Source organism: Camellia sinensis, chromosome 13 (genome assembly GCF_055761805.1).
Source record: "Camellia sinensis isolate YWXY chromosome 13, ASM5576180v1, whole genome shotgun sequence".
Taxonomy (NCBI): Eukaryota; Viridiplantae; Streptophyta; class Magnoliopsida; order Ericales; family Theaceae; genus Camellia; species Camellia sinensis.
In genome coordinates this window covers 66,386,840-66,402,080 of record NC_138973.1, presented here as the reverse complement: position 1 = coordinate 66,402,080, position 15,241 = coordinate 66,386,840, and the positions used below count along the sequence as shown (strand labels likewise).

Below are 15,241 nucleotides of genomic sequence, written 5' to 3'. Positions count from 1 at the left end.
ACCACCAAAACCGGTTACAGTAATGGGTTGGCGAACCACTCTAGACTCCTGGATGCCATCCTTTGCGAAGGTGTTAGTGGTAATGATATTTATGGACGCCCCACCATCGAGGAAAGCACGCTTGAACTCCTCATCATTGATATAAGCTGTGACAAAAAGAGGTCGGTTATGGGGAAATGGGTATGCTCTGTCTGCCTCTGAAAAGGTAATGGCCCTATAATCTTCCTGGATACGTCGAGGCACATAGTCCTTGGCCTCAACAACTTCAGCATGGTGCACTTTAGAGATGGTGATGAGAGACTTTGTTGCTTCCATCTTGGCGGCTTGGCTCAGTTCCAATTGGTCAAAGAAAGTGCAAAACTTAACAAAATTTTGCAAGGCTTGAGCATGAGTATCCTCTGCGAATTTCGCCTCTGCAAGTGTTGTTTCAGGGAGTTGGCCAGTTGCAATTTCTTCTAACTCATCATAGTAAGACGCCATGTGCACTTGATCGCGCACAGGCCCAAGGTAGCTGATCATGTGTACATTCTTCCCCTTCTCCTTGTGGTTAGGATAAGGGTCTTTTCGTACGTCATGATTACCGGCATCTTTGAACTTCAACTCATTCATGTCAACTTTCTTTTTGAAGATATTTTTTAACGTCCAACAGTCCCTGGTAGGGTGTCTGGTGGTTCTGTGATAGACACAATAATCTAGGCTTTCTTTATCCTTCTTGGTTGGAGTAACCTCAACCGGAGGTAAAGTAAGTTCACCATCAGCGACCCATTCTTTAACCAAGGCCTTAACGTTCTCAAGGCTGCAAGGATATGGATTCTTGTCTTCATAACTCTTCCTCTTTCGAGAGGACGAAGCCTCTGCTTGCGAACGGCTTCCTCCTGTGGAGGTTACTGCAGAAACTCTACTACTGCGGGAGTAGCGGTGGCTGTCACGAGATCTGTATAAAGGACCAGTGGTACTAAGATTTCTAGCTGCCTCAATCAAAGCAAAAAAGGTAGGCAGATTCTGGTTCACCAAGAAAATCTTGTAGTTGCGTATGGCACCCTCCACACATATGCTGACTAAGTGAGCTTCATCCACTGGTTTATGACAGTCAATAGCCTTGTCTTGGAACCGCTTAGCATAGTTCAGTATATCTTCACCTTCTTTTTGGACATCTCGCCCAAGTGTGAGGGTTGTAACTCTCTCCTAGACTTGGAAGAACTTCGTGTGGAACTTGTTCACCATCTCCTCCCAACTCTTGATCGAGTTGGGAACCAAGTTCACATACCAACTATAAGCTCTTTCAGTAAGTGATTTAGAGAACTCCCGAAGGCGCAGAGGGTGGTCACTGCCATGGACACCAAGAGTTTCAATGAACCTGACCACGTGTTCTCTGGCATTGCCTTGTTTTTCATCAAACTTAATAAACTTGGGCACCGTATGCCCAGTTGGGTAGGGCATGGTCAATGTCTTTGAGAGTATGTGGGCTTCACATCTGGGTCTGGGAGAGATGGCAATTGTTTCTTGCTGCGCTCTTGCTCGAGCATAGCTTGTACATCGGCTAGAGTAACAAAGTGAGTGGGTTGGAATGGTCCAGTTTGCTCCTGGGTAACTGAACCAGCGACTGTACCGTTCGCTTAAGGCACCACCAAAGGCACCTAGATCGAAGCCCAAACCTCAGGGAACAAGTTAGGTGCTGGGTTTGGGACTGCTACAGGTGGGGGTGCTTGCACTGGAACTGGTTTAGCAACCATGGCCATAATGGCCTCAGTGAGAGTTTGTAAAGCTGCCAGGATCTCCCTCTGCGTATCCTGTAGTGACTGAACTGCCTCAACCACGATACTGTGGTCATGGTCTTCCGCATGTGCTGCTCCGCCATTGGCAAAGCCTTGCTGTCGTGGGAGTTGCTGAACTTCATCTTCTGCCATTTTTTCCAGTGAAGTGTGTAAGCCACTACGGGTATGAACCATCAACAAAGCCGTCTCCCCAGTGGAGTCGCCAGAAATGTAGGGGGTTCAAGATTAGAGGGGTGATTAGAGAGGCAAAACTATGCTAATGGTCCATTGATGATGGAAATGGCTTAAGAATGAACGGCAGCAACTATCTGGGAATTAGAGAGTATGTAGCTGGGTGAGGGTGAAGCAAGTGGCTCAAAAAGAAGTGTATGGCAGTACCAAATTGGGCAGCATCTCCCCCAAATTTCCAAAATTCATCTTGCTGAACCTTGGGAAATAGGCCCTATTTATAGACTTTTCCTTGGTGCCAAAAAGACACCAAGTGGCCAAATAGAGAGAAGACATGTGTCCTGGAAGATCACATGGAATATTCTGCCTTGAGCCACCAGGCTGAAGGTGCCACGTGTCCCTCTGCATGTACTGTGTACTATCTGTTTGCCTCCGCAACAACCTTTTTGAGCCTCAGCAAGTGTAGTTGCGGCGGGAGTGTTTGCCTCTGCACTTGCCTTCTCAGCTTGAACCTCAGCAAGTGCACTTGCAGCGGTGAACCTCGCCGCTACACTTACCTTCTCAATTCTACTTGGCCAGTACATGCATTCCCAGGACTCCATTAGTCTGCTATCGACTATGTTCGTGCTTACCTCAGCGAAACCTCCACCCTTAGCCACCTAACCACAAATTCCCCCAGCTTTTCAGGGCGAAAGCCACAGCCAAGCCCGCTATCAGCCATGTTATGCCTTAATACCAAGCCCGAGGGAGCTTCCTTAGTCCTGCTTGTGCAACTAAGGCAAGTCCATGACTTGGGCAATGGAAGGGAGTCCCTTATGTTCGGGCTACCCTGCTCCTATCTTCACGGGGTTGCCGCGGTAAACTGGTATTTCTGGGCCTGTTATCAACTCCAACCAGTAAGTCTTGGGGCCTGCTATCAGTGCCAAGTTAACAAACTATGGGGCCTGCTATCAGCCCTAGGCTAGCAATGCTTTGGGACCTGCTATCAGCGCCAAGCATTAGCCTCTACTTGCAGAGGGAAACCTCCCTCAAAAGCTACTATCACCTTAGCAGGGTATTCCCTCTGTAACTTAGTTGCTGTGGTAGTAGTTGCTACAGTAGTAGTTGCTGCGGTAGTCGTTTCCCGTGGCAAGTTCAGACGGCATGACTGAAGATATTAGAGATAGCGACGCTGACAGAATGCCTCCGCAACTTGGGTGCTGCAAGTATTGCCTCAGCAACTTCATTGCCTCGGTCTTCTCTTTCCCTCAGCAACTCCAGATGATCATGACACCGACATTATTTGAAATGGCAGCGGGGCCGAAGGTACTTGGACTGGCGGCACTGAGACAAAGTACTTCGGCAACTCTGCCGTTGCACATGTTCCCTTGGCAACTTCCAGTGGCGGCGAAACCGAAGTTAATAGGAATGGCGGCACTGAGACAAAGTGCCTCAGCAACTCTGCCGCTACACAAGTTCCCTCGGCAACTTCTAGTGGCGGCGAAACCGAAGTTAATAAGAATGGCAGCGCTGAGACAAAGTGTCTCAGCAACTCTGCCGCTGTACATGTCCCCTCGACAACTTCACCGCTATAGGTGTTGCCTCTGCAACTTGATTTGGGCATTTTTTCTCGCTGAGTCCATCTGGACCCTTGGTGGGTCGGACCTGCGTCGGCCCACTTCCCTTAGACTTTGGCCCACACTCCTTTCTTACCCTTAGTCACCTTCTCAGGGCGATCTTAGTACTTGAGTCCATACTTAGTTTGGAGTTCAATTTTTTACCATCTACAGTTTGATAATAGGTTACCAGACATATATTTTTTGTTCAGCAATGTAATTCTAGACTATTTTATTTTGTTCAATTTTGATACACTGAGCAAAAGTCAAAGAATTCTCTCAGAAAATAAAATGAAAACCTACTAAACAAATAAAAAAAACTCATTATTTCAATTTTTTTTATGATATTTTATCACCGTTTCTTCATCCATTGATTTCTTCTATGATTAAAACACTATAATTCTTACTTTTTGAAAAAAGATATGGAACGGAAAAGAAAAACTGAGAAGGAAAGAAGAACAGTAGGGATAGAAAAGCAATAGGTATAAAGAGATAATAAAATATATTTAATTTTAGTCTTTTGTCCTTAAAAGTACACCAGATAAAAAAATAAAAAAAATAAAACAGACGTCTCATGTGAAGGGTCTCATATGAAGGGTATAAAAAAATAAGCTAATAGTGTAAATAAAATCACTCTTTTTGTTAATGGTGTTACTATTACTCTTTAGTCCAAAATTACATTTGGCTATTTTTAAAAAACAGGAGGTGAAGTGCACAAGGGCTAAACTAGAGGATAAAATAAATTTTGCCCAAAAAAAAATGTTGTCCAAAGAGCATGCTGTTTTATAACTGCCTCACCAATAGGAAACATATTATACTAGCTGAACGAGTGTTAGTACATGCTTGCTATTAAATATTGCAAGACATGATATAAAAACCAAATAAACACACTACTTTTCAAGAAACAAAAAATGCACAGAATGCAGTGTTTGTGGCATTCCTTTAAAGTGCCAGTAAAGTATGTTTTTGTAACATTACTGGACATGATAACACACATCTAAAATCTGCTATTATTTCCATCCGAAAAAACAACCCTAACATTGCGGGGCCTAGCAATGCAAAAACATACACTTCATTTACAGCTAAAAACCTGATCTAAAATCACATGTAACGAGAATATAGGTCAGGCCAGGGACGAAGACACAGCCACAACACCATTTACAGTACAACCCTTCCACGATCCGATGATGCCTGGCTTACAAATTTTACATTACAATACACTTATCTTTAGATGATTTTGCTTCCTGCTTGGGAGACAAAGATGAGCTCTTGTCACTGTTCCTTGACACCTGCACAAAGTTCCATTGACTTGTTAAAGTACATTTTGCTTCCCACTTACACGAGACTAATCCAAATATAGAAAATACAAATGCAAAATGCTTTAATTTGTTTTGGACTCATCTTTGAGTGTTGGTGTAGTTTCCACTAGTTGGGTTCGGTCAAATTGGAATCAAATTACTTTGTTTCTCTCCCTAATCCTGTGTTTGGTTGAGGGATTTAGGGAGGGATTTGGAAAATGAAAGAGAAATGGTGTGTGAAACTAGATGAAATATAGACATGTTTTATTCACATTTCGCCTTCTTTTTTCATTTTCCTTTCTAAATCCCTCCTCAAATCCCTCAACCAAACACAGCATAACAGTTTCAGCACAAAATTGATAGAAAAGCCACCATCCCAAGAAATCACACCAATTGTCTCCTCTTCTAATTCCCAGCAATAAAATGCTAGAGAAGTTAGTAAAGGGAAAGTACAAATGCAGTTTAATACAGTGCCACAGACATCTCTACCTCCAAAGTAAAAAACAAAAAATTTTGGCACACTAACTTAATTTGAATGACCACACCATCAAGTATATCCATCATAACAATGGTTTACCATAATATTTCTCCTTTGCAACTTTCAAACCCCAAAAGGCCTCAACTCAACTAATTCAACGTTTCGATTAAAATAAAATAAATAAAAAAATAAATAAAAACTACTTCAATGTTAATATTAACCATAGACATCAAGCTGTATCAATCACTAGTACCATATATCCCTTTTTTCTTTTCTTTTCTTTTTTGATAAATAAAATTTATTAAACCGAAAGCATCAAGAAGATATTAAAGAATACAAAAACAGAATAACCAAGAATAGGACACAGCTAGCCAATCACAACATCTATAAAATCTAAAAAAGAAAACAAATTTTGATCCCACCCAGACACCCAACTGCACAAAACTTGGAGAAACCTGTTTTCTAACCAAGGTAAAGTCCGAACAACCCCCTAGAAAATACAATGATTCCACTCCATTTATAATTCAGGCTTTAAACCAAAATCAATACTTGACAACTAACCACAAAATCAAAGATAATACAAAAATACAAACATTTTCCTGAACAATTTAGTGTGCAATCAATATTAGTTATTAGACTACTTCTTACAATCAACAACCATCAGTGCCTCCACATTCAGATTTCACAAGTCAAGCATTGGAAGAAAATAGTTTCTTCATATCATTAGTCAGTAACATCCAAGGTTCTAATTACAAATAAACCTGGAAAAGGATGAAATGTATATATATATAAGCATTTTTTGCTAAAATCGTAAAACACACGACTCAAATGATTCACCCACTCAAAGCTACATCCAGACATTTTAAGAGAGATGAAATCTACAATAAAATATAATTGGAAGTAACAAACTACATGGATAAATTACCTCCCACAACCCAATAAATCCTGCCCATGAACCACCGACACTTTAAATTTGGTGCCATAGCAGTGTCAGACACAGACGGAGGGGACATGAGTCCGACACACAACATGGAGTTTCTAATTTAAGAACTTCAAGGCTGACCTGTTACCCAAAGCCCAAAAAAGAAATGCAACTTTGCTGAAAATTTTGTGGGTGTTTTATGACACTAATGTTGTGTCCTTTTCATTCTGGATACATGATAGTTGTCATTATTTTCCACTAAAATGAGTTCTCAATCTTTGCTCCAGGACAAACCTCAGAACCTTATTACAGCCTACATTTTCAATTTACTTTTAGCAATAAGTTTTCTAAGCTAGATGAAAGCTTAACCTCAGCAAAAACAGGTGTATGCTATGGCCACCTTAACACAAGACCTTTATCAAATCTTCATCCTCAACTATGCCACATGATTAAACCAACCAATCTACTCTTAAACATTATCTTTGTCCAATATCAACTGAGATTTCTAAAAGGAAGCTGGAAAAATGTTTTTATAAGTTCTTAAATAGTTTCAAAGGCTGAAAATTAAACGAGTAGAAAATTAAAATTTGACCTGGGGTCCTGTGACCAGCCTTGAACTGCTACTTACAGTTGGTTGCTCCACATTACGCTGTGGCTGTTGTTCAAACTCCTGTTGTTGAAGAGCCATTGCCAATTGCAGATCAGAACTGTCAAGAAAAAGAAAAGCGAACAGAATAATGAGTCACAACTAAATAAGGTTAACATGTAGAATCATTTAGCCTCCATTTGGGTAGTTGGTTTTGAGGCTTTTTTGGCTAAAATAGTCACAAAAAATAAAATAGGCTTTTTAGCCCAATAAGACAAACCATTACATCCAACCCATAATCATTACATTCTTTCTCTCACAAAAAAGTCAAAAAAGCCAAACGCTCTTCCCAAACCAGGCTTTTTAGCCCCAGGCTAAAATAGCCTAAAAAGCCAAAAACCAACCAACTTCCCAAACGAACCCTTAGCAATCCAAGAAATACAAAAATAAACTTGACTTAATAACAGGTTTGAACAGGAAGTTTCCAATGAAAAGGAAACTAGAAGTTTAAACTCCAAATTAATATAAAAAATTTAGCATCTTGTTCCAACATTAAACAGGTAACAACTGATGACAAGAAAAATGCCAAAAATTTCATCCAAAGTTTTCATAAATTAGTTGAACCAAGCAAAAAAAATTTTAAAAAGGGTATTCAAGCAAGTGCAATAGAGTAGACTAACAAAACCAAAAGAAAAGCAATTAAAAATAAAGAAAAATAATAATTTGACTGATAATACCAACTGAAAGGATCCAACAACACAAAAAAAAACGACATTATCCCATCAGAAGGGGTCTACCATGTCCCCTTATTGTACTACAAATCTATTAATCAATGCATAAGCAAGAAATAATTAGAACAATTACTTGAAACTTGAATTGACATCTGCTGAATTGTCCATACTGGCAAGATATTCCTGAAGCACATAAACTAGAATTAGTTCCCCAAAGCATGAGTGACAATGACAAATTTCAAAAAATGGTATAAAAGAAGAGCTACACACAGCAGTATTGACCATTGCATTTTGTTCATCCCATGTATTGTTGGCATGGTTTTCCACCTTGAATTCCTTAAAATTACAAGTCATGAACAATGTATCTCCATTGACCTGAAAAAAATCAAGAAACAAACTGAATTTCAAGCTGGCAGAATTATAAGCATACAAAAAATAATATTATCATCTTACCACAAGGTTTCTCAACTACAGTTAATGAATTTAGTAAGTACTTGGAGAGTTCAGAAATACAAAAATGGATCATAATACTCTGAACGGTTTTTGCAGCAAAACTTGGAAGTATCAAAATTTTTCCCAGGATGTTTAGCAAAGACATTAGTATTATATTTCAATTGATCATATAAAAAAGCTAAGAAATAAGCTATCAGCAGGCTGCTCATAAGAAGGGTCAGTCAAAAGGATCTTACCTCATTTAGCTTTTCCCACACCAAATCAGGCTGATTTATGTAACCTTGGTCAGTAGCCAAGATATACAATTCACCATCATACTGCAAAAAGGATAACACAAGGTAATATCCTAAAAAGTAATGTTGAAGGAAACAACATAATGATGCTCTAAGTTACACGGACGCGGGTGCGGGTGTCGGATACGGGTATGTGTTTAGGTGTCAGATTCGCCTATTCGTGAAAATAAGGATACGGGGACTCGGCTAAAAAGTGTCCAAAAAGTAGATACGGATACGGGGACACGGCACATAAAATATTAGTAGAATTTTTATATTGTACTAACTAACTACATAATCTATGCATCATGATTTTTTAGTTTAATTTTTTGATTTTATTTTTAACTTTTTGACTGATTTTTGATATTCTTAAATCAACCCTAAATAAAAAATATTTTTGTATTTATTTTCTATATAAATATAATAATGCTACATTGAATTAATTATATTATAGAAGACACAAAATAAAGAAAATATCAAAAAATAAAATGTGCACACATTACCTGTATACCATCATACACACTTCCCAATTATCTCGAGTCATGTGCAGAGCTCATAAGACCATTATTTTTAAATGAGAAATGTTATGTATCTCAAATATTTTATTAAATATTTTACCAAACCTTTCATATGGGGTGTGATTCACACAAATTTACATGTGTGTGAGTCCTACACCCATATAAGAAGTTTTGTAGAATATTTGGGATCCTTAACATAACTCTTTTTAAATAAAATCTTTCTTTTTTTCTTTTAAAAAAATCACAATATAAAATTAAAAAATAAAATATATTAAAAAATACTTAATAGATTAGTGCTATAAATAAAAATTTTATGCATAATTTTATTCGATAAATATTATTGTTCCCATGGCACTTGTTAATATTGAGAAAGTGTAAAAAAAATATAGTTTCAAAAATATAAAAAGTGAATTAAATTAAAAATATATATTAAATTTAATAATAATTTTTTCAGAATTAACATATTTTTTTATCCTTATTATTCCTTAGCAAGTGTCCCATTCACTTAAAAATAAAAACCTATTGAAGATGCATTTATTTATAATAATGATATTATCACAAAATTTATATATATAATTTTATGCATGAATAGAATTTTTTAATTAATATTTTATTTTTTATTCACATTATCTTATTTTGTAGGTAAAAAATATCATAGAAATAAAAAATAAAAGATTTAATAAAAAAATAAAAAAATTGATTTATTTTCTAAATTTAGTGATATGTGAGGAAGATGATTGGTTAATAATTAAAAAATATTTAATTATTGACTAATCATCTTTTAAATATATATAAAAAAATATATAATTGAAAAATGTTATAAACTCTAGATAATTTATTAAATTTTCTATCAAAATTCTCATGTACATAAGTGTGAGACCCACACAAATTCACACCACACAAATTCACTTGTATAGATCCTATATTCATATAAGAATTTTAATAAAAAATTTAATAAATTATTTAAAATTTCTAACATAACTCTATCTAATTTTTAATTATGACTAACTATAACATATATATATATATATATATATTATGTATACATCCATTCCCTCTTATTATAATTGTAATTTATACACACTGTCCCAGTCCAGCTATCTCGAGCCATGTGATGCTGGACCATATCTCTGGAGACTCTATTTACAATCTTCATCTCACATTTGAAAACTTCTCTTACAGAGATAAAAGAAAAAAAGAATGAAGTCTCATTCTCATCTCTCTCTACCATGTCTCTCTCAGCTCCTTTTCTCATCTATCAGTTCTCCGGCGAAAGGCTTGCAACCTCCGGCGAAAGGCGTGCGATGACGGAGCAGAGGCTTGCGACCTCCAATCCAACTACAAAGGCTTGCGACCTCCGGCGAAAAGGCTTGCGACCTCCGGCGACCATTGGTCGACTGTAAGTTTCTCTACCCTTCTTCTTTCTCCTCTCCTCTCATGTCAGCCGTGTCCGAGGAAATCATGCCGAATCCGACACATATCTCACACCCGCACCCGTGTCGCGTCGTGTCGACACGGGTACTCTGCCCTAAACCGGCGAGTCCATGTAACACAGATGATGCTTTAGGGAACAATATAATAATGCTTTAGGGCCTGCTTGGATTGTGTTTGTTTCACTTTTTTGGTAACAAGTAAAAACATGTGCATTAACATTAAATTGAAGCCCATTCCATATTAAATTCTCTTGGAAGAAAGAAAAACAAAAACACATATCCTGTTTTCTAGAAAACATGTAACACAACCAAATAACCTCTTTATTGGCTTCCATTGCTCATCAGCTAATAGTATTGTTGCCACCTCACACTGGTCTCAGTTAATCATTAATTTACAGTAACAGAAAGATATGATTCCCACTAACCTTAAACATGGTGTTGAAGTGATTATTGCGGAAAAAGACACAAAGCTCACGTTCTTTCAGACCATCTTGTAAGGAAAATAGGCTGTAAGAAATACAAAAAATTACTATAATGAGAGTAATGATACACAAACAAAATACTCATACAGAATTTCTATACAGAATGACGTGGCATAATGCAGAATTTTCACTTCAAAACAGAACATCCATAAAGATGGATTTTATTTACAGCAATGGAATTGCCATATCATTCTTGTGGTATTTTTTCTATAATTTTTTTGTATGAATAGAATTATCCTAAACTGAAAAACCTCCTTACCTGCAGAACAATAATGACACTAAACAAATATGTGAGAAAATCTACAGCTAAACAAAAATCTAGCGTACCCATGGATGGTCAACTGACTAGCATTGTTCTTCAAAAAATCCCTGATCAGTTCCCCTATACAGAAGAGAGCAGATAGTAAGCAAACCATTTTGCATGAATTCATTAGCACCAACAAACACGTTGAAATGCGCTACAGAAACTAAGATATCTACTTGTTTGATACAGAGCATTTGCTACCTTGTCTTGGAGAAATTTCATCCTTGGACCTTGCATCATAGGCATCTCCAGTACCTTTGTCCACTTGTTCTGCAAGAACCACCTCGCCTTCATACATAGGTTCTCGGTCTTCATAAATTGTGGTTCTTGATTCCAATATGCATTCCTCCCCTTCATAAATGGGCTCACTGCCTTCAGCACTTGAAGTAAAAGCATCAGGAACATCTGTATGTTGCCTTCTGCCGCTGGATGAATCTAAATCTGCACCTGGTGCAGATAAACTAGAAAGTTCTGCTGTGTCACAACCATGTTTATTATCTTCTGGCACATGCATATCAGATGTGGAAGTGGATTGCTTCTGACTTTCTTCATCTCCTCCAGATTCAAGCATATGGTTTTCACAAGCAGATGAAGTATCCTGTCCAAAAGAGTCAGAAGGTGCAATCTCATTCTGGACCAAAACATCAACACTGCTTTTTTCAACTATATCTTTAGATTTTACACATTTTCCAGATTCATCAGAAGTTGATTGATCAATGTCACTTACTTGATCATTTTTTGCACAACCAGCTTCCCTTGGAACTGCTTCATGAGTTATCACCTCATTACTCGAATTGCTCAAGGCACTGCAATCATGGGATAAGGATAAATCAAGCAGAAAAGACTTTTGGTTTTCAGCCTCACTATACCCTTCTAATGTTTCTACAGGAACTACAGGTTCAGAATTCTTGAGAAATGCACTTTCATTTGAACTGAAAGACATGTTTTGCCCACTAGTATTCACTGGAGGTGAATCATTCACCGAAGTAGGCAATTCGTCCTCTGACATTTTCAAGGCTCTCAACAACTCCTCTTCTTCCTCCATATCTCCTTTCCTTACTTTATGATGATCAGCGACAGCAAGTAGAGAATCATCAAAAGATATACCTCTTGAAAGGCAAGGAGAAGGAACTCCTAGAGTAGCAGTTGTTGCAGCAGCAAAATCAATAGAATCTTCTTCAGAATTCTTTTTTTGTTCACCCTCCATATTTCTTGTTTCAAGGGCAACAAGCTCCTCCATGAGAGTATTATAGGACTTTGTTCCAATTGCATTTGCAGTATCATAATCCTGGCATACACAAACAAAGAGGTGGGATCATCAAACCAAAGTAAGTTGCCTTGACCATGCTCAAGGAGCTAATCAAAATATAAAGTTTTAGTGGCTCTCAAAAAGAAGATTATTGATCATCAAAAAGCCAGGGATAAGAATACACAAATCTACTCCACCAATACCTGCCACCTGCTTATTTTATCCAACATCAAACTAACGATGTTCAATGTATGAAACATGTTTGAAAACTTTAAAGGCAATTAAAAAGAAAAAAATTGACATACATAAATGGAACACACCATAATGCAAGTAACAAAATAAATAAGAAATATGTTCTCTCTCTACAATTCTTGTAAAAAGTATAGAGTCAAAAGAATTTAAATTAACTTGGGACCGAAGAAAACGCCAATAAGATGTAAGAAGTAAAAATCCAGAAACTAATGGCAGAGTTAATAAGGGAGCACAACTGGACAAGTATTGAAATCTTAGTTTAAAGTTCTGCTGCTTCATGCAGTTTATGTTTTCTCTAAAGAAGTTCCTGTCTGGCTTCACCTTGGTTTTGGTTCACGAAAATTTCAAATAGTGAAAGACAGGGTAGCAAGGAAATTAATCGCCCCACTGCAGGAAGGGCGGGACATTGGATGATCTCATTCATCCAAAGCATTCAATGAAAAACAGGATTCCACACTTCTCCGCCCTAAGGGTAAGGATGTAAAAGGCACGAGGTTAAATCTATGTTACTTGGATTCAAGTACAAGTGCCGGGTGTAGATGTGTTAGCGTCAGATAAACCTCATACTCATGCCTGAAGACTCCAGGACATGGCTAACTTTCATATTTCTACAACATTTCTTTCATTTGTTTAGGGTAAAATGGTGTTCCTGTTTACAAATTAACGTAGAGCTTTTTTATGTATAGAATGGGAATATTTTTCATAGCTCAATAGTAAACACTACTACTTAAACATATTTGTTTGGTTATATCGAAAGAAAAAAATATTTGATAGGTGCATGTCTCCAACTAGACATGATAGACACATTTCATACCCCAACCCATGTGTCAAGTGTCCAACATGGATACTTCACAAATTTAGAAGAGTCCGTGTAACACAGGGCTGGATATAGAGTGTGACACATTGGAACACAATTCTCCTAATATAAACATGAAACAATTCCGAATTGAACACAAATCGTTTACAATGGTGAGGTTTGAAGCCTAAAAAGAACATACCTGGGGATCAACTATCCAACCATGATACAGTGGAATGTCCAAAAGATCAAATATTGCACACTCACGAGTAAACTCAAAATCATCAATTCTGCAATAATTGTGCACGTGTAGTGGTCAACATTAAGACAAGTAAACAATGCTAAGCACCACATCAAGAATACTCCTGAAATGTGAAGTGGATGATGATAAATGGTCACCACGGGCAAAAATATAGAAATTTTACCTCCTAAATTTTATATTTACATCAATTCCTGTCGCAAGCCGAGGAAGCAAATCAATTGCATCAGCAATGTTCTGTTGTTGATTTTCAACATACCCTGCATCTTTGTTCTGTACCCCAATTAAAAAGGGTCAAATTTAATACAAAACAACAAAGAAAAGGCATTTTCCTTCTGTATGGTTCTCAGTAGATATGCGAGAACAGAAAAAAGAGTATTATAAACAACCAAGAAATGAAGCCACTTTTATCAACTTCTACCATTTGCTTTTCTGTCCTCTCATCCTAAGAACCAAACATCGCTATAACATTCACCAAACAAACAGAGAATTACATCGACATTACTGTTTGAATCAATTAACCGCTCCGCAACAAGTGAGAGCAATTTCTCCTGTGATACTTCTGCAATGTCTGGACTCAAATTCAAGTTGTTCTTTAACAGAAGAACATTACCTATCAAACACAGAACATGTTGGTAATCAAAGCATAGCTCAAACTCTAATTTTGAACACGAAATCACAATAAATATAAATAATAATAAATAAATAAATAAATCAGAATAGCATACTTTCTCAAAATTTGAATCAAGGAAAACATTAAACTACATTAAAAAGCAAATCTTTTGATTAACAAACCTTTTTATCACTAAAGCATTAACTCTAATTCCCAAAATCAAGAACAACAAAGACCTAGAATTAATTTCAATTTCACACAATTCATCACTATGAGGCATAATCTTTCAAATTGAATTCTGAATCGTACATGATAAGATTCAAACTTTAAAATGATCATTTCTTGATTAGAAGCCAAAAGAATACATGGAATGCTTACAAAAACACAAAACCCTAGGAGAGAGAAAGAGGTTTACAGATAGCGAGGAGAGGGCAGGGACCATTGTCGTTCTGAAGGATGATAGGAGTGGTGCGTCCCAAGAACTGTACGGCCTTGGTCTTGTGTTCCATTTCCTTCGCTGGTTCGTCTCGTCGCTCTTCGGAGGGAGAAGCCATAGGTGGACCTTCTTCTTCGATGTAGCGAAAGGATATATGTATATGTGTGTGTATAGGCAGAGAGAGAATTACAGACGAATGACGAGAAAAGTTTTAGAGAGAGAGAAAGAGGGAGAAGTTTGATGGCGCAAGACAGCCTCTTCTACGGTCCTTTTACTGCTTTTTTCCGGTACAACACGTGAACGTATTGTTGATGTATCTATACATCTCCCAGCTTCTTGCAATAAAATTTGCGTCCAAAAATTAAAATCAAAATTATAATTGATTTTTTTTATCTCATTTCATTTTTTTTTTTTTTTTTATTTTATTTTATTTATTTTATTTTTTTTTTTGAGATACAAACAAAAATACAAATTCTTCTCTTTAACAAATCTTAGGCAAAATGAGAGTTGATATATAGTTGACCAGGGATGTAACTCGGGCTCAGCCCGGCTTATGTCGGATTGCGCAAGCACTCACTAAAATTTGGACTAGGTCAAACCGGCTACAAAATTAGGCCCAAT

At 37.2% G+C, this 15,241-nt stretch overlaps 1 protein-coding gene across 8 annotated transcripts; it reads right to left on the bottom strand.

Moving 5' to 3' along the window:
* Positions 1–4,450: 4,450 nt before the first annotated feature.
* On the bottom strand, positions 4,451–14,976 carry LOC114274925 (uncharacterized). Of its 8 annotated transcripts, none has more exons than XM_082902397.1 (13): positions 14,600–14,976; positions 14,066–14,184; positions 13,738–13,844; positions 13,515–13,602; positions 11,743–12,303; positions 11,217–11,613; positions 11,039–11,093; positions 10,655–10,736; positions 8,243–8,323; positions 7,824–7,928; positions 7,687–7,736; positions 6,865–6,943; positions 4,451–4,827 (listed from the first exon to the last, which is right to left on the bottom strand). In XM_082902397.1, exons 1-13 carry the CDS (start codon positions 14,736–14,738, stop codon positions 4,744–4,746), a joined length of 1,947 nt encoding a protein of 648 aa, XP_082758523.1. In that variant the 5' UTR covers positions 14,739–14,976; the 3' UTR covers positions 4,451–4,743. The 8 variants fall into 8 exon arrangements, with proteins under 8 accessions (XP_082758523.1, XP_082758524.1, XP_082758521.1 ...); XM_082902398.1 differs by having other exon boundaries at positions 7,836–7,928; positions 14,600–14,956; XM_082902395.1 differs by having other exon boundaries at positions 6,829–6,943; positions 14,600–14,939.
* Positions 14,977–15,241: the final 265 nt, after the last annotated feature.

What these genes read in the sequence shown, in the direction of transcription:
- LOC114274925 (XM_082902391.1), bottom strand. Translation starts at nt 14,738, where the DNA reads ATGGCTTCTCCCTCCGAAGAGCGACGAGACGAACCAGCGAAGGAAATG. An exon ending in ATTCAAACAGTAATGTCGAT is followed by an intron (nt 13,845 to 14,065) that starts GTAATTCTCTGT and finishes ATTGGGGTACAG; the next exon opens with AACAAAGATGCAGGGTATGT. An exon ending in GTAAATATAAAATTTAGGAG is followed by an intron (nt 13,603 to 13,737) that starts GTAAAATTTCTA and finishes CAATTATTGCAG; the next exon opens with AATTGATGATTTTGAGTTTA.